This window comes from Ixodes scapularis, unplaced genomic scaffold (genome assembly GCF_016920785.2).
Source record: "Ixodes scapularis isolate PalLabHiFi unplaced genomic scaffold, ASM1692078v2 PGA_scaffold5__190_contigs__length_132052651, whole genome shotgun sequence".
In the NCBI taxonomy this organism is placed as follows: Eukaryota; Metazoa; Arthropoda; class Arachnida; order Ixodida; family Ixodidae; genus Ixodes; species Ixodes scapularis.
This window is the reverse complement of record NW_024609880.1, coordinates 125,713,011-125,733,119: the sequence shown is the minus strand read 5'-3', so window position 1 is coordinate 125,733,119 and position 20,109 is coordinate 125,713,011. Positions and strand designations below refer to the sequence as shown.

The following is a 20,109-nucleotide window of genomic DNA, read 5'->3' as shown; positions in this document are numbered from 1 at the left end:
CACCCAATCTGCGTTTGCTGTGTCGTTGACGTCACTTCCCTCTCCCTAGTCTCCTGGGCCCGTTTTCTCGAACGCGAACCGTGGTTTAAAGTTAACTATTGTCCCTAGACGGGGGAATTCCAGGTCACGTGACTGAGAGAGCAGGGGCGCCGAGGGAGGAGCAGTACCTAGAAGCATAATGGCCGCGGCGTCGCTTAATGAGGGCTAATAGTTCTGCTTGTTTCTGCTGAACATCCATTTCGATCTGGCTGTTATATTAATGACTCACCATCAACCTATTAGCACGTCAAGCAAAGCGATAGTTCAGAGGGACTACTAAACTAACCGACGGCAGCATTCCGCGAATGCATCACTCTTCAGCAGTCCGGGATCCAAGACATATGACGGTACATAAGCCTTGCAAGTGTTTTTATGGTGAGTAAAAAAAATGTTTTGCGAACGAGTGTTGGTACATATTTATACTAAGACGTTTAATTTGTTACACTATGCACGCCAACTCGTGAGCAGCGATTACTTTGCGGAGAAAGGGGGTTATCCTCAATAAAGTCTTCGTTCCGGGTGAACAGCTAAGACATTGTACTGTTTTTTTGTTCACAGTGCGCCGACAGTATGCCGACAGCATTGAGGTTTCTACATATCCCCGGTGGCCAGCGATTCACCGGTGACGAGAAGCTTAGCTTCTCGTCACCGGTGAATCGGTTGGGCAAATGGAAGAGAGGGCAAACAAGTGAGATCAGCAGGAATCTCAGAAACATGCGTCGCAAGGAACGAAAACGAGACTACAGCACCGGCGTTGCCAGACTGGAAGAAACACGGGAAAGTTATGCGTTGTTTATGGCGAAACATATTGAAGGAATTGTTTCTTACATTTTCGAATATTCGTCGACAAACTCTAGCCTAGAGGCTAAAATTTCTTCGCACCATCGGAAGCAAATAAATTGGTCTTCAAGTACAACATTACTATATTTTGACGTAAAATACCATACTAGATCGATGACAACCAGCAGAAAAAGAGGATGAACAAAATGACTGGCTTGTTTCACCGATAGATGGCGCATCTTATTGCCCAATCAAAAATAAATATTGTTGTTTTATATCCAGCCGTTTATAACAGTACCTAGGTACTTTTCCCTTCCTAGGCACCGCGGTTTACCAAAATGGGTTTACCATCGCTTCGAGAAAACCGGCCCAGGGAGTGCAAAAAGCGCAACATAGCCCCCCAGGAACGTCGTTCCTTGGAGTTGGAACGCCGTCCCGTACAACGCTGCTATTTTAATTAACTGCCTTTGCGGTAAAGCGGTTGTAATTGTAATTTAGTCATTTCCCAAACTAAGTGTCTCAAGTGAAGAAGACAGATCTGTGAGGTTTCCGAATGAAAAACGCTTTAAAGATCGGACAGGGTGAAGAAAGCATGGCCATGGTACGCCAGTCTGCTCGCGTCCTCCTTGGGCTTACGGGTGCCCGGCGTCGCCCTTCTGGTCCGGCGTGGAGGCTGGCCCGAGGGTGGGCCTCGGGGAGTCGTTCTGGCCCTTGATCTCGCTGGCGTCCATCAGCAGGCAGGCTGTTCCAAGCGCGGGACCCCACCGATGCTCGTGGGCTCCGGGCGCGAGCAGATTTCTTCCAAAGAACTCTCAGCCCCTGCAGCGCTCAGAAAAAACCAAGCTAAAAAAAAAAAAAAATCTAAATTTATACTTATGAGTCAGCTTTTCCGCTCCGTGCCCAAAAAGCACAACTTGTGAAAGCTGTGCGTCTCCAAGTTCGACGACGTGAAAGTCCGGCGACATCCCCAGGTTCGACGAATTTTTCAAAGACAAGAGGCCGTGCCCCTTCACCCCGGGGCTAACCACGGACAACCACTCCGAGATCTTGTTGGGCCAGCGTAGCGAAGCCAAAAATAACTCTTTGGGGGCTTTGAGCCTGCCGTCAACCCGCCAGGCGAGGTGGAAGATCCAATTAATGCCCGACCGGCGGACTGGCATGAGAGGGAAAAAGGTTCTAGATCAAATGACCATTGGTGGACAAGACGGAGAAACACACGTAGCAACCTTTTTTTAAATTAATTTTTATCCAGTTTTTGGCGTGTCTAGTTATAGACTTTCGTTTCAAAGAGAATGCGCTGCAAATAAGCATGCACAAACACATATGCGCACAAGCAGAGCCGGGAAAGGCTCGTTTGCATCGCTAGAACTGCTCATTTGTGCTGCTCTTCCCGGAAAGATTTTCCCACGAGTCCAGATTACTGCGAAACGGCAAACACACTGCTTTGTTCCCGGATGCACCACGGGGCACATTTCTGCAAGAAAGGAGGGGAAGAAAGCCTCCCTCTGCGCCGTTGCCGACGAAGACGACGACGACAAAAGCATCGGTAGGTTTATTCTTGTGGTACGTGAAGGGATATTCACACGAGGAAGAAATCCCGCAGATTTATCGCCGGCACGCGCGCATCACGAGACGAAAACGCGAGGCTTTTGCACATCGCAAAGCCTGACGTTTTCGTCGCGGGATACGCGTGCCGTGGAGAAATCCCCGGGATTTCTCCACGGCACGCGCATCGTTTTCCACTCTGGTTTTCACCAGAGTGGAAAGGCTAAATTTCTCTAGGCGTCGTCCTCGAAGTCGTCCTAGAAGTCGTCCTTGAGGTCATCCTAAACGTCGTCCTTGATGTCGACCTTGAGATTGTCCGAGAGGTCGTCCTCGAGGTCGTCCTAGAAGTTGTCCTTGAGGCCGTCCTAGACGTCCTTGAGGTCGTACTTGATGTCGTCCGAGAGGTTATCCTCGAGGTCGTCCTAGAAGTCATTCTTGAGGTCGTTCTAGACGTTGTCCTAAAGGCAGTTTTCGGTAGTGAAGCGCTACTAGTAACGCGTTAGAGTAACTATGTTACTTTTTTGGTAACTCGCAACTGTAACGAGTCATCTTTTAAAAATGTAACTTCTAACTGTCATTCTATTAATATTTTCTAAGGTAACGATGAAAGTAACGACGTTACTTCTGTCGTTACTTTCCAGTTTTTTTATGAATAATATATCATTGAACGAGTACAATATAGCTATTTCTTGCACTTTCCAAACTGCCTGTTTTGACATTGCGAGTGTCAAGTTGGCCTTGCACAAACTTGTGAACACGCTCTTCCTCGCGAGTCACGACCCGAATATAGCCACGTGAAGATGTGATAAAAAAAAATCTAGTTATGTTTTGCACTTGCTTGTACTTTGTGGCAGAACACTTACATCTTAGAATATCTTGAAGCCCTATCACTGTTGCGGTTTTTCTTTTTTTTTTTGTGCAAACGCTTTTTAATCGGGCGAATACACCGTGAAACAACAATACACACGGAGAGCACTGCGAATGTTTCGTATTTTGATTAGCACCACTACCCCGCACTGCGCATCATGTTTCGTATTTCGATTTCTACCACTACTCCGGCGTGGTGTCAACAGTCGAGGCCAAATTTACTGCTGTTTGCCTGAGGTTTGTTTGTTGCTCTGGTTGCGCGGGGCCTGTTCAGAAATGGCAGGGACGTGCTCGGCATCAAACGAGGGAAACGTTCAGCCACTATTTCCAGAAGGCAACTGCTGCTAAGTTACAATATAAACTAAAAAGCGTACTTTTTAATACTATGCAATATAACTTGGTGAGGGGCGTTTTCTAGTTTTTATAAATTTTCAGCGTTATAGAAAAGTAACTGAAAAGTAACGTCGTTATTTTTAAAAGTAACTGTAGTGTAACGAGTTACTTTTTTGTTGCGGTAACTGTAACGGTAACTTCGCTACTTTTTTACTGAAAGTAACTGTAACTGTAACGAATTACTTTTTAAAAGTAACTTACCCATGTCTGCCTCGAGGTCGTCCTAAAAGTCGTCCTTGAGGCCGTCCTATAAGTCATCCTTGAGGTCGTCCTAGACGTCGTCCCTGAGGTCGTCCTAGGCGTAGTCCCTGAGGTCGTCCTAGGTGTAGTCCTTGAAGTCGTCTAGATTTCGTCCCTGAGATCGTCTTAGAAGTCGCCCTTGAGGTCGTCCTAGACGCCGTCCTTAGGCGTCGTCCTTAAGGTCGTCTGACCATAGTACAGCTTCGCTGGTCTTCCTTCTTCACCAGATTGGAAAAGCTGAAAGTTTTTCACAGGCCCACAGATCCGTATATCTTCGTGATGTTTTTTACTGAAAGGGCGAAAAATTCCTACCCACCCCTAGGAGCCAAACAAGAGCAGCACGAGAAAGCGCGCGGAGACGACTGTAGTTTATACGTGTGACGTAATTACAAAGATTATCAACTGCGACCACATATTTGATGATCTCTAAAAAGCACGGCGGGGGCTTGGGGCATTTGCATTCTAAATACAACACCGTCAAAGCGGACAGTGTTGATTTCCGCCGATAAAGCGGAATTTACTAAAAAAACGTCCCTGCTGTTCCTTTTAGTACCTTCCATTCCTCTCGGCCTTTTGGAAATGATCAAGGTGTTGCCCGACGTTTACCAGCCCAGTAGCGTTGTCCGCTTTCAGGCGAATTTCAACCTCGATAAGTTTTTCCCCCATGAAAGAAATAAAGTCATTTTACTGTTTTTTTTTCCTTTTTTAGATATATTGGTTACGTATGCTACCAAAAGCGTTGGTGTGGTTGGCTTGCCAAGATTAGACTAACTGGGATTTATTCTGCTTTCATAAACAGAAATAAGAGAAATATAAGGTCGTCAATATCGACGGTGATGTTTGTTTTTAAAAACGCCATGAGTCCAAGCTTCCATCGTACACAATCAAACTTTTCACCGTCGATTCAAACACGCACCATCGAATTTGTCGTTCACAACTCATAATCCTGACACTGACGTCAAGGGGAAGGACTATAAAAGAACGTCACTGAACACGCCTCCACACTACGAGCCCTGGCACGAGCCTCACGCTTAAAGGTCTGTCATGGCCCCAGACAACACTTCGACATCCCCAGGATGTCCTCAGGACAGCCTTTTGAGGACGTTATGATGTCCTGAGGATGTCCTCAAATAATCTTGAGAACATCCTAAAAACGTCCTATTGTCCGGCCTCAGGACATCCTCGGAACGTCCTCAGGAGGGCAGCCAAGGATTTTTCTAGTACATTTTTAGGACAATGCACTGCAGGTGCAGCTGTTCACTGAGCTGTTAGGATGCTTTCATTTTTATTGTTTCTAGGTTTTCTCCAACTGGATTTTGAACCTGAAGATGCCTGCAAAAGCTGCCTGCGGGAAAAGAAATGCTTTGTTGTGCACTATTTTAAAGTGAAATTCACACACTAATTCTAGATTATTAGTCAGTGAGAGGCTAAGAACATAGGACAAGGGAAAGGAGGAAGAAAGCTGGCGGAATGCTGAAGAGGAGACAAGAAAACCTCTCCCCTCCAGCATTCTGTCGGCTTTCTCCTCTGCGTATTTCCTTGCGCTATGTTCTTAGCCTGTAACTATGAGCATGATCGTGCCATTCATTATTGCAAACAAAGGTAACTCTTCAAGAAATACTTTATTGCAGAGCAAATGTTATACATGACTTTTTTCAACGTCTGCACCAGACGTGCAGTCTGGCTTCGCATCTTGGCCAGCACTAGTCCAAATAGTCAGCGGGATCTGCAGAAAAAAATCAATTCCATAAGCATTAATAATAAAAACAGGTAATATGAGAAACTTACCATCGTGTCGAACATCTGCGGCCTTTGACTGCAGCTTTTTCAGTTTCTCTCCAGCGTGGCGCAGCCATACTTTGATGATGGTCTCCACGTCAGCTTTGTTTGCGCACTCAACATTTGATTTCACTGCTCGTAAAAGATTGATTTCTGATGACAGTCACAGCAGAAAGCTAAGATGGTCTAGAAAAAAATCACAATTAATGTTCGTGCGAGGAAGATACCCTTGCTACCGAGTCTACTTTCGCACAGTTGAAAAGCTCGAAGCATTCGTTTACGCGCCGCATCTTTCCCGTCGAAATTGCCGTTCATTGCTTTCCGCCATTTAGAAGAATTCATTTAAAAACACACTAACTTTGTCTCCTGCCTTGCATTGCTGCCATCATCAATTTGGATGGAACAGCGCGGATATACAGACTCGCAGCGCTGACTAACAACTCAGTGATATATAATTTCTTCTTCCTCAAATCGTCATCATCTTCTCCTTCGCCGTTAATGAGAACATTTTAAACTTTTAAACACAAGAAACCAAATAACCAATAAACATTAATAAGTAAATAATAAATAAAAAATGACAGGCTAAATGTAAATAAAACGAAGAAAATTAAAACAAAATAAAGTTAAAAAATATTTTTAGAAAATAAATTACAATTAAAAAATGAAACTTAAAAAAATTATTTCTTTTAATTTTTTAAGTTATATTTCTTTTTAGTTGTCATTTATTTATTTATTTATTATTTATTTATTAATGTTTATCGGCTATTTGGTTTCTGGTGTTTAAAAATTGGCTTGGCTTAGCTTGCTTGAGTCTCTCGGATGGGTGGGTAATTGCCATAACGGTACACCTTGTAGAAGGCGGTAGCTTGCGCCACCTAGATTGAATGTTGCCAATGGAACTGAATTTCGAAATACTGCGCAAATACAAAACTAATAATAATTGTAGTGCGTCCTGGTTTTATTAAAGAATTGTTTGATCAAAACTATAGTTAAAAGATGTCCTAAACTTACGCAACTACATGTAATAATTTGTATGTGAAATTTAGTTGAGCAGTGAACGTGAACTGTGTATACTACCGCTATTTCATTCATTTATTTGTTTAAAAACGCAATCAAATCGAGGACGTATATATTATAACTTTGTATCCTTCGTCCTCAATAAGTCCTCGAAAGGACGTTTCTAGGACGATCCAGCCACTGACGTTCCCAGGATGTCCTGAGGACGTCTTGAAAACCTTGAGGACGTTTGTACCTTTCGAGGACGTCCTGAGGATGTCGGGTGTTGTCTGGGGGCCGCTCGTGAGTTCACGGAGGGCGAAACGTTTTAATTCCAGAAACCCAGAAGTTAGAACCAATATTTCTAAACTTGCACGCTGTGCTGTTCCTCGTCGCTTCACAGTTAATACGTTTTGAAGCAAGGGCGCCGAAAGAGGGGGCCCAGGGAGGGGAGCGATTCATCCCTTCCCCCCAGGGGCGTTGAAAGAGGGGGTAGGAGAAATAATGGGTTACTGGCAAGCACGTAGCCAGGGGGGGGCCCATGGGGCCTGCCCCCCCCCCCCCCCCCCTCCCCCCAGAATTTTTAATTTTGCTGGGACCTCTCTCCCCCTCCCCCTAATACAGCATTTTGCCTTGGGCGGCCCCCCCCCCCCCCCCCCCCCCGAAACAAAATCCTGGCTGCGTGCCCGGTTAAAGGGGGGGGGGAGGGGTTCACACCGCCTCTGGATGACTCCGGTAGCCTTGTTGGTACTGGCTGAAGGTGAGCTCTAAAACACGTACACCGCTCACGGCTCCACAATGTCACAAGGTTCAATCTTCGCCTCAATTCCGAAGGGAAAATTTTGGCCTCAAATAACTCTGTCCCAAAATTGTAAGACGCCCACTTTGGATCGTCCCCAACAACTTCCACAAACGCCGATCTTGTGAGGAGAAAGTTCAGAGTATTCACAGCCCGCCTAAGGACAATCTAAACAACATTGAATCTAACGCGGCGTAGGTAGAGTGCCTCAATGTCTTTCTGTTTAGGGTGATGCCATCGTTTGTATAGTACCCGATGCCGACAGCACGCGCTCACATGGGAAATACAAAGAAATCGCAGGAAACAAAATGTCGTCGTAGCACAGTCAGCGCCACGAGCGCGTGCAGGGACACGCTCTTTCACGCGCTTCAGAACAAAAAATAAAAATAAATGTTCGAAACAAAATGGCCAGATGTCATCACCCCAAGCAAAGCGCACATGAAGGCACCCTAGGCGTAGGGATGTAGGGACACGCGGGTGAGACGCAATCAGTGCAGCTGTTCAATCTAAAGCCCCTCGATGTGTTTGCGCTCGTCTTGCAAGTAGCGTCAAATGCGCGGGTGCACGAGGCCCATGTCTCGAGCGGCCCTTGGAAGCAAATGGCGGCGCAGCACTGAAATGAGCGGGCCTTGGAAGCGAATGGCGGCGGAGCACCCGCTCATGGCACGTGTCTCGAGCGCTTCCACAACAATGGTTGGCGGTACTTGTAAAAAACGCTTTTATCAAGGGGCTTTAGTTCAATCGGCTGGCCCCACGATGTTGCTCGCGCGCACTCACATGAAGCTCGCTACAGCTTCGTCTTTCACAATCTCGCTGAAATTTGAGCAGCGAGAGAGTTTGGATCACTGATCTCTATTGTACTAGGCTGGCGCGGACCGCGGCCTCGGCCGCTGGGGCCGAGTGTCGCCACCGGCGGCCATTGATTGACACCAGCCAATGCACGGGACTCTATGGCAAGAAGGAGAAAGAGAGACGTTCTCGCTGTTTCTAAGCTGTTGTCGACACTGAAACGTTTTGGATGCTTTTTTATAAGTCCGTCAAATAGCTGGCGTACAAACATTAGAACAGACAACCCTCGCAGTTCTTATAAATAAATATTTTGTGGTCGAGAGTGACTCCGCTGTAGTGCAGCTCAATGAGGCGAGAGTTACCTAGAGTTACCGCGGAGTCGGTGGCGGTTTCGTTGAGTTAGGTTTAGCAGACAAGCTCGAAGGCTTTGCTACGCGGAATTCGCTCACTCCCGGAAAGCCACTGTCGAGATGGAACTTCTTTGTCATTTATCGACTTCTGTGCTTCCCTAAGGACGGTCTTATTGACGGCAAGTTCCTTTGTTTACTTCACTACGAGAGCAAGCTTGCCAACTCAGCCGAAGGTGCTCCGGTACGTTTGATTTTTTTATTCGGCGACCGGACGTTTGACAAATACCGATTCGATCTCCAAACACCCGACATAAGGATTGCAGCGCACCTTAAAATACTCACCTCCGAGCAGAGCGTACATGCTTCAATATGCTTACTTTTGTGCGTTTCTCCCATAGACCTGCGTGTATTGCCTGGTGTCAAGCAATGGCCGCCGGTGGCGACACCTACGGGCTCTCGATCCGCAATCCAGCCAACTAAAACGGAGATCAGTGGTTTGGATGATTGACATCTAGTCCCGCGTGATGCCATCGCCACGAGAGTCCATTCAGCACGCTCTGCGAACTTCGGCCCCAATTTGGTGTTTGACGAAATTAGCGATTCTAGATAAGAAAGCCGTAGTGTTGATAGAGATGGCGTCATCAAAGAAGGCCAATGCTGGGCACAGATTAGACACAACGATTGCGTCAACGTTCAGCACAAACTTGACTCGAAGCCGAGCGCTGACGCAGCACTCGTTTCCAATCTGTGTCCAGCGTTGGCCTTCGCTGGTGACGCAGAACTGTCAGCACTGCGGCCTTGTCTTCTGCGGTGTTGCTCCTTCCCCAACTCCCCTCCTCCCGGCACCAGAGCACGCGAAGGCGACGCCTCGGAATGTGGTGCGGTCGATGGGATCGCGGATGCTAAGACGGTACAGCTCATGCCGTCCCGCGTGTTTCCGCGGGTCCTCGTTGTCCACTTTTTTGATGTAATGTAGGGAAGTGTCCTGTATTCCCCTAGTACATTATTTGGTGTGGGAGCAAGTGACAGATGGGAAATAGGACGACGTGGAGGGACACGTCCTGAAGCCGATTCTCCTCGGTCGATTCAAATGACGGACCCATTTGGCTGTTTGTCGCTTGCCCAAGGACCTATTTGTGCGCTTGCTGCCCGACGATTTCAGTTTTGTAGTGCGATTAAGACGCATCGACGCTGCTTTATGTTTAATGGGGAGGTTATCTGTTCGTGCTAGTCCGGTGTGTGTTCAAGAAGAGAAGAAAAAGAAGTGCGAGGAACCGCCCTCCCGCCCGAGGAGAAATTAATGGACGCCGGTGGGCACTTTAGCGTAGTCAACCGGCTCTCGTCATGAGGCCCCGTCCTCGAGTAGGAGATTGCCAGCCGACGCAGCGCGGGTGAGTCTCCGGCAGGCATAGCCACCCAAAGGCGACATGGCGGCCCCGCCGCCTGCTCCAGCGGCCGCGGCGGCCGAGCCGACACCCATGACGCCGAGGCCTGTGGTGACCGACGAGAAGGGCTACCACTACCGGTGGGACATCGCTGTGGGAGATACCCCGTCCGACCTGGACTGGGGCGAGGAGATCATCAAGAAGGACAAGAGGCTCTCATTCGAGAAAGACGTCCGTGTGCAGGAGTTCGACAAGAGGAAGCCCTCGGACGAGGTCGTCAACCTGCAGCGTAAGCCGGAGACCAAGCAGCAGGCCGAACTACCGGAGACCGTGCACCAGGAGGTCTTGAAGCGGAAGAAGCGCAAGAAGAAGAAAAAAAAGAAGAGGAAACGCCCCCGGAAAAAGTATCGCTTCGAGTTGGGCAAGCCCATCAAGCGGGACGATGAGGACGAGGGCGGCGACGACAAGAAAGAGAAGAAAAAGGTGAGCAAGAAAAAAAAGAGCAAGAAGAGCGAGAAGAAAAAAGGTAGCAAAAAGAAAAAGAGCAAGAAAAAGAAAAAGAAAAAGAAAAAAAAAGAGTCTCCGGAGGTTCCTCAAACACCAGTGCCTCCGGCACCTGCTCCAGTGCTCCAGCCGTCTGTAAAACCCGAGCCGGTTGCTGCGGCGCCCAGTCCGGAGACGTTGAACAGGTTGTCGTCCCAGGAGCCGGTGACTCTTGAGCCGTTGCTTACTGCCGGAGCAACGGGGCAACCTATGACTGGGGGTCAAGAACTGCTGTGGCAGGCCTTGCCTCATTCGGCCTTGCAGCTCCCTGACGGGCAGCAGCGAATGGTGCTCGAGCCGGGGACGACTGAGCAGATTGTTCAAGGCGGGCCGGGAGGTGCTCAGATTAAGATCAGGACTAAAACAGAAATCGAAATGATCCCTCCAGAAGAGGAGCCGCCTCCCACTCCTCGACGGGGAATAGAAGCCATAACGCGTCAAGGGATCGCTGAACACTTCTCGCCGGATGGCGGGCAGCAGCTGTACACAACATCTCAAGACAACATCATTCGGAGGTACGCGGAGCCTGGCGGAGGGCGGAGCAGGTCTTTCAGGAGGTCCAGGGCACTTATTCCGGGCGCAAGGGGTCTGTCCCTGAGTCCAGACACGCGAGTCATTCGTACGACCACAAGAAAAGTGGAAGGTCCCGACGGTGCGCCCAGAATGGACACTAAGGTTGACATCAGTCTTCCGAAACAGAAACCGTCCTTGACCCCGATCAATCATGTTTTAAAGGGGTCATTGACGCCGAGTGAGCAGCCAGGTGCAGAGGCGGACTTCAGGTACGAAACAAAACTGCTCAATCAACTGAGCGAGATGGTGCGAGACAGAACAGAACGGGAGCTCAAGAGGGCCAACAGACGAGAGCACAGAGACCAAAGAAAGAGACGACGCGAAGAACGTCGATCTTGGAGGGCGCGAAGGCGACGTTCTAGACGAAGACGGAGAAGCATGGGCGACGTTCCTTACGAGGCAGCGCCACAAATGAGTGTAGCATCGACCACAAGCGTTTTTGCTCATCGCCGTGGAGGTTTTGACACGGACAACCCGTTTATAGAACCGCTTCGGAGTCCGTACATGGAGCCTCGCGACATTGTGCCCGTAACCAGCGTTGCAAACGCGTTGGAGCAGTGCTGTCGTATGCTCGAAAACGTCGCGGACGAGTTCAGGATACCACCGGAGCCACCATTCAGAACGGCTACACGTCGTTCAAAGAGAAAGACCTCTCCAGCCAACAGATCAAAGTCCAGGGAGCACGGCTTGACTGCCTTGTGTTCTTGGCTGGGGCTCATCGAATCGGGAGAGGCGTCCCAGCGGGAGCCTTCAAGAAAAAGGGGAAAACACGCTCGCTCTCACTCGAGACGGAGAAAAACAAGATCTCCAAAGCGTTCGGCGCGTCGCAGATCATCAAAATCGCGAAGAGTACCTTCATCATCATCCACAAGGGCTAGTACATCCAAGTGGGTCAGTTCTACTACGTCCTCGAGTGGTTCAAGGTCGTCGAGGGGAAACAGTTCATCGATATCAAGCGTTTCGACAATCAGCCGTTATTCAAGGGGAACCAGGCCACGAGGGCGTCGTTCTCGAGGCGAGAAAAAATGCAGGAGTCGCACATCAACTAAATCGAGTGGTGAAAGATTCTCGAAAGAGTTCGAATTTGTAACACATATTACTTCTAAGGGGCAGAAGCCCCAGGAGACACAGAAGCTCGTCATAGTCGGTAGGGCTTCGGAAGAAACTGTATCCACGGCAGGGCGTGCCGCTGTTGGCACCAAAATATATCAGAAGTACCTCCTAGATCCAAACCACGATGGTTGGTACGACCACGTGGGGGACTGGGACGACTACCGGCGGTATGACGTCGGCCTGAGGCTGGAACATGAAGACAGGATTGACGACAGGGGCGACGATCGTGCCGAGGACAGAGAGGACGACGGAGGTCTGGACAGGGGTGTCGACGAAGAGGCACGCTGCGAAGACAAGAGCTCCCACGACCAGAGGGACGATGACCACGGGAAAAAAAGAAAGCACCACAAGGGTAGGCGCAGGCATAAGAAATACAATCTGCCTCGATGCTGGCGTTCCGAATATTACGACCTTGCACGAGCGACCAGGTCATGCGAGCGAAGCCCTGGTCGATTCTCAAGGTACACTGCAGGCTACAGTGACTACCGCGATGTGCGCGTGGCAGAACGTGTATCTTCTCATACCCGCGTGACCGTGCAATCTTTTGAGACAGATCCACCTATGGCGCGAGTCATTGCTCCCACCCCGAGAGAATCAGCGAATGTGGGATGTCTGACTCAAGACACGGCTCCAATACCCTCCGGAGCCCCTATATCTGGACAAACGTTCATCGATTTTCCGACCGAAGAGGAGATTCTAGTTTCTATTACGAATGAAGCGGAGCCCCAAAAGAACTCCCAACCATTATCTTCTGTACTTGTGCAGCCATGCTTACAAGCATCTCAAATACAGTCTACAACCCCACCGCAATTTCAAGCGCCTGCACAAGCAAGTTACGACCATGCACTTGGCCAGGGGTCACTGTCTTCATCGGGAGAGAGCACCGTTTCATACTCTTCACTTGTCGAATTTGCGGAATCGAAAAGTATCCCATCTCAGCTTCCTTCCATGTCGCCAGCAATGTTACATCATGCTCCACGAGAGGTTAATGTGCAGACTTTGGTTAGCGACCGCACCCAGTGCGCGTCAGTGCATTTCCAGATGGCCCCTGAACATAAGCACCAAGCATCCTTTCCGCAGTTCGCCTTGCCAGCGCATGACTACAGGGATACATCAAACTGCGGAGAACAACACGTACAAATTGTAATAGAGGACCAGACGTATCCAGATTCTCACTCAATTCACGTAAATGAGACACCTGTCATTGTTAATCAACCACCGCCTCAATTCTTCATGCAGCAACACGAAGAGCTACTGCAGCAACAAGAACCTCTATTGCAGCAGCCACCAGTGGCGGCACTAAAGTTGCAGCCGTCGCTCTTAGCCGCGTCACAACCAGCGCCAATATTGGTGCCCTCTCCCGAGTATACGGTATACAGTAACCCACATAGCGTGCGCTGCGGCCTGCTTCAACCTGCCCACGGTGCTTACCCTAGTTACACAACCGGTACGATCTCTCCGCTGCTACATCCGATGTCGACGTTCACGGCGTCTGCTCCTGTTTTAACACACCATTCTCGGACGTACAGCGAGGAGTTCTACACAGACAGCTCCGATAGCGAAGGAGAGGTTGAACAGAGCACATCGACCGGTGAACGGGTCCTCACTGCAAGCGGCACCGCCACCTTCGCAACAGCTGCTCCACCACCGATGCAGCTCCCCATTGTAGCCGCGACCAACGTGCTGGCCACGAAGCCCGCCTTTCTCAATCGAAGGGCGCTTCACGCTCGCGACTTGGAAGCAAAATCCAGCAAGTTGAACTTGGGCCAGACCGTCCACACCTACGACCAATGGATGGCCAACCAAGCTCGCTACGAGGCGATGCGTGAAGGGCGAAGGACTAGTTATCAGACGCACGTTATTGTTGCATTCTTGCTGCTTGTCGCAACGCTACTCGGTTTCATGGCTTTTGTGAGCGTGTACGGGAAGAAGCAGTTTATGTCCATCTTCGGAGACTACGACAGTGAGTACAACCAGACGATGAACAGTCCGTGGCTCAAATACTTCCTGCGCACCTTTAATTTCAACGGTAGTGCGAAAGGGTCAAACGAGGATACGTTTGGCCTCTGCAGAACACCAGAGTGTCGGGCTGAAGGAATGTTTGTAAGTCAGACTCTAAACTGGACAGTTAATCCTTGCAATGACTTTTACAGCTTCGTTTGCTCGGATTGGGCTGCCCAAGCGTCCGCCATATCAGCTGACCAGGTTGTCGTCGGAGATATTGAAAATACCATACTCAAATACTTAACCGAGGGCAGCACCGACGATGACAGTTTAATTACACCAGCAAAAAAGCTTTTTCGCGAATGCGTGGACCTGAGTGCGATACAAGCGCTTCAATTACAACCCTTGCGCGCAATGTTAAAGAAAACCGGTTTGTCCGGTTGGCCATTAGAATCAGATAGGAACAAAAGTTTGACTGACGTTTGGAGTGCTTCCGCAAAAATTCTCAGGTACTTTGGCCTACCAACATTCCTCACTGTTCGACTGACGAAGGTCTCCCGAACCTCCGACGCAGTGGTTGTGTTGGACAAGACCAACGGCTTCGGAAATCTTGAAAATTTCCGCGACAATGTGAGCGTCAGTCAGCGCTCTTGGGACTTGCTGAATAGAATGCGCGTAGTTAACACCGACGTGCCACTGGAATTGGCTGAAGAAGTGTTAGAGTTCATGCACTACGTAGCCCGCCTGACGGGGCCGGCGTCGTCCAAAGATGGCGAGGAGGTTCGGAGCCTGGGAGACTTGAACCTTTTCCAACCCTTTGTGGTCGAAGCCATGGGCAGTTCACTGCTCAATTTATCGTCAGATCCCGTGGTGTTGCTGCAGTCCTCTGACTATGTTTCGAATCTCATAGAAGTGATACGAATTACGCCACCACACATCTCGCTGAACTATTTGGGGCATGTCCTCACCGATCACCTGAGAGGCTTCATTCTATCCGAGGGAAGCAAAAGGAAAAGTCGGGCACGCGTCTGCTTGCACACGGTAGAGCAAGCGCTTCCCAGCATGGTACATTATGCAGCCTATCTCAAATTCAGGTCAACCTTGGAAAACCTGTCCATCCGAAACATCATAGATGACCTGAAGCACGAGTTGATGACCGCCATTGCGAAGGTCTCGTGGATGGACGTGCACACGAAATCTCAAGTTCTTCGACGACTAACAGAGACTCAAATCCAGGCCTTCTTTCCCCACTGGATGAGCAACGCTCAACTGGCTCGTGAAATGTTTGCCGGCCTTCCGGGCGTGAGTCCCGGCCAAGCCCTTCTGTCCTACCAGGCCATGCGAGAGTATGAGTTCCACTCGTCCCTCAGCGAACCGTGGGACAGGAACGATGTGTGGAGAGGCAGCGTCTTCGACACCAGCTGCTTCCTGGAGTCTAACAATGTCTACTTCCCCATCTCCCTGCTCAACGTCACGGGTCGAACGACGCAGTTTTTTCTGCTCTTCCAGATTCCTCGCATCGGGGCTCGTCTCGTGGGCTGCCTGTTGCGCGCGGCGCTTCAGGGCGCGGCGAATGGCGACGACCGCGCGACTCGCTGGTCGCAGCCTTCCAGGCAGAACTACCGGGCCAGGGAAGACTGCTTCCGTGCTCGGCACGCGGAGTGGACCGCCGGCTCGGACGACCGCAGCCGCCTCAGGCAGCAAGCTCTGCTCCGGGACGTCACCGAGACGGCAGCCATCAGACCCGTGCTGAAGCTCTACAAGATGTACATCATGTCCCGGAGCAGGCACCGGACGGACTATCGATTCCAGAACGCGGAAGGGATCTCGACCAACCAACTGTTCTACGTGTACTACACGGCCAGCATGTGCCGCGCTGGAGGCAAGTCGGGCACGGCGACGAGTGGCGCCTCCGCTCCGATGAGCGTCAACTGGGCCCTCATGGACGACCCGGAGTTCGAGAAAACCTTCGGCTGCAGCCAAGGCACTGGCATGAACCCGGCGACAAGATGTCGCTTCTGGTAGACTATTGTAGATAAAAATGTGTTCTGTTGTCGTGCTTCTTTTTTTTTTTTATCCATACTGTGTCGCAATAAATGTTTATTCAATTTCCCCCCAAAATTGTGCAATTTGCGCTTGAGTAATTTTTTTGGTTTCCTGTAGTTTTCGGTACGACAAACACTGACAGTATCAATCAATCAATCAATCGTTTTATTTATGGCCTTTAAGCCAACCGGGACCCTAGACAAAAAGCTGCCACTGGCAGCTTGACGAAGTCTGGGGCCCGTCTCAAATTTGTCAACAGGACATCCATTCAGAACACAAAAGGATATTACATGTAAAGGAAAGATACGCTGAGTAATCACTTCATGCATACAACTTCTAACAGCATTCTACAAAAAGAAAAAAAAAATATATTCGCAGAACTTGTGACAGATTGAAAATATATACAGCTACATATAGAAGAAAATTACGCAAAACAACACAAGGCGCACATACGCATAACTTCTAACAGCACTGTACGAAATGCAAAATGTATACAAAGGTATGGGTATGCCCAAGAAATTTCACGGAACAATTCACAAGAAATGCATAAGTAAGGATTTCCTCCCCATTTGATATATATTAGTATTATTATTAAGAAGATGATTAATAAAGGTAGACGATATGGTAGTTGACTGGTAAGTATAGTTAGTACGAGCTCGTGGTACTGTCCTTTTTTCGGAAAGACGGGTGTTGAAATTACGAGGATATTCGGAGAGCTCCGACATCTTGCATAAAAGCGAAGCATAATCAGGAGATGAAAAACGAGAGCTGTGCAGTAATCTGCATACATCTTATCAAGATTAATAATTTTATATTTGACAAGCAAAGATTTGGTGTGAGCGAGATAATGCTCATTGGCAATATAACGAAGCCTCTTTTTTTGAAGTAAAGTAAGTTTTTCTATGTTTGTTTGTGTAGTTGTCCCTCAAACAAGATGGCAATAATTAATGTAAGACTGAAATAGTGAATAGTAGATTTGAAATTTAACGTTAACTGGGAAAATATTGCGGCAGTGTGACATAACTCCAACCACCCTAGACAGCTTCGTAACAAGATAATTGGCATGATCGTTCCAAAAAAGGTGTTCAGAAAAAATTATTCGAAGCGTTTTATGTTGTTTCACTAACTCGATTGGTACGGTGCCTATTCCTACTATTTTGGGTTCACATGAACCATAAAGTTATTTTTCAGATTTGAAAAAGTAGTGGCCTCAATATATGTCGAATTATAATATGATCTAGAAGGGGAATACGTTTTTGTTTCAGCTATCGTTATAATAAACTTAAAGGGAAACTGAAGCGGTTTTGTGATTGAGGAAAACCACTTAAACCGTCTTTATTCGAGCTCCAGAAACACGAATATCGAGATTAATTTGATTTTAAATTTTGTGCCCAGATGCTGCAGAAAATCATTTTCAAAGTACCGCTGAAGCCCCTCCTTCCCGGAGCGTGACGTCATACCAGTCTCGGTTGTGAAACGACACGATTACTGATTTCTCAACTGCACGTTCCCACAAAAACGGGGAGGCTTTTTCGAGGCAAAATGACGGGACGGTGTAAATGAACGTGTAAAACTGGACGTCTGGTCACCCTACCTTTGCCGAGACCTGATGCACTCATGCTGAGCAACAGAGTTGTTCGTCTGACTCGTCTGATTCTTTCGTATATTTTTGAATTTATTACCAACGCGCTCAATCCAAGTTTAGTCTGCAGCATTTGGTAGTTTTAATTAAGGACATTTCTATTTGAACAGTACTTGCGGATATTTCTGACATGGAACCTATGTTGCGTGGTGTGACACAGAGATCATTGTAACAAGCCAGCTGAACTGACCAGTTGCGCAGAAATCGCACAGAGGGCGCATAAGTAGTATCTGACGTGTTTGCAGCCCGAGATTTTAGTTTTCCTCGTGTCTGTTTTAAGCAGAACCTCTTTTAGTAAAGGCAGTTTTTCGGAAGTCTTCATTATTTGTGTCAGTATCTTTGCTGTATCAACATCTCAAGTGCATGTATTGAAGCTGATTACCAATACCTTGCTATATCAATATGAGGTTCAACTGTTGTGACGTTATGTTTGGTTAGGTTAGGACTTGTTATGTTGGATGATGTTATAATATATCTTGTGAGGTAAGGTTATGTGTAATAAGGTTAGGCTGTCTTTAGCTAGGTCTTTGTCTTTAGTCTAGGTCTAGGTCGTTTGCTAGGTTAGGTTGGGTGAGGTTAGGTCTTGTTCGGTTGCGTCAGGTCTTGCTAGGTTAGGTTAGGATCTTGTTAGGCTTAGGATGACCAGAATCCTTGGGGTAGAAAACGGGACACTCGAGTTGGGGGGGGGGGGGGGGGGGGGGACGTGCGAGTGATGTGAAAGAAAAACTGCTATCATTCGTAGAAACTCATATTGTTCCGGAGTCGGACAAGTGATTTCCGTCGACAGTTTTACGCACCGTTGTATTGTTGCCCAACTAACACCAAGTTCAGCAGTACTGCAAGAAAGTTTGGCAGATTTAATGTCAGATGTCACAAGGAAAAGAGCTCAAACTTGCGCAAGATGGGAGGTAACATTTTCATAGTACGTTTGTTTCTTTATAAAATTACGTCTCTACGGTATAAACATTCTGTCGGTTTTCTTCGATTTCCTTAGTACCGATTTCTCAAATGCACATTCCCACGAAAACGGGACCTGAGGCTTTTTCCGACACAAAATAACTGGACGTCGTAAATGAACCTCGAAAACGGGAAGTCTGATCGCCCTAGTTAGGCTCCATAAGGTTGGGTTAGGTTAGGCCCGGGTGAATCGGGCTGCAGCGTGTCGAGACCAACGTGGCGTCTCGCCGCAGTGTACGTCCGCCGGACCAGCTCCAAGAACCGGGGACCCCAAGGCCGCCTCTGCTGTCGCTTCTGCGAGAGCCGCACCACGCTGCGGGCAAGCCTGACCAAGCAAAAGCGCGCACACACGGGAGAGCTGCGTCTACTGCCCCTGGGCCTTCACGCAGGGCAGCCACGTGGTGACGGACCAGCGCACCAAAACCGAGGAGAAGCCGTTCCGGTGCGACCAGTGCCGCGCCATGGACTTCCGGCAGTCCGGCAGTCCGACAGCCTTGCTATGGTGGCCAGCATAGCCTGGCCCTGCACCTCACCTGCGGGGACACACGGGCGACCGGCCATACACGGGCGGCCAGTGCCCCATGGCCTTCGCCGACCGGACGTCCTTCGGGAGGCTCGACCTCCGTCACGCCGTCGCTCGGGCGTCGTCGGTGCCGCGAAGAGCGACGTTCCTCCGTGATATCGATGAATGAGTCATTGTGCACTTTTAGAACAGCCGAGGAGAGGAGACCAATCGGTTGTTGAGCAATCTTTGATTAGCCGTTCCTAAGCTAATGTGAGGTTACCAAATTTAGATTGGCTGCGTTCTAAGCTAATCGGAGTTCACAAATCTCAGATTAGACATTATTTCATCTATCATAGATTAGCATCTTTCTGATTTACCTCAGATTAGCCGTTTTAAGCTAATTCGAAATTATCCATCTCCCAATTGATCCAATTGATCTCGGATGAACTGTTATCGAATTGACCTCGGATCAGCTGTTCTAGGCTAATTCGATATGAGCCATCTCTAATTACTAGGTGTTCTTCAGTTGATCTCGTGTTAGATCCCCGATTGATAACGGATTAGTTGTCCGATTGATCTGCTCCACCGTTCACGTGTGTCTGCGCGCGTTTCCTCTGCTGATGTCAACCTGAAAAGTGCAATGCCCCTCATACTTCATCTTACAGGAACAAGTACCGTATCTTGGTGTGCTGGGCCCCTCGGTACGGGCCGTTAACCTTTCCAGCACACCCCAGCTATCCTGAGTTGAAATAAAATATTGTATTGTATTGTTTTGTATTGTATTGTTTTGTATTGTATTGTATTGTTTTGTATTGTATTGTTTT

The 20,109-nt window shown here is 48.6% G+C and overlaps 1 protein-coding gene across 1 annotated transcript; it reads left to right on the top strand.

Moving 5' to 3' along the window:
• The first annotated feature begins 13,232 nt into the window (after window positions 1-13,232).
• On the top strand, window positions 13,233-16,160 carry LOC120850765 (neprilysin-1-like). Its single transcript, XM_040223416.2, has one exon. The coding sequence runs from the start codon at window positions 13,233-13,235 to the stop codon at window positions 16,158-16,160; it is 2,928 nt and encodes a 975-aa protein (XP_040079350.2).
• The last annotated feature ends 3,949 nt before the right edge of the window (window positions 16,161-20,109 follow it).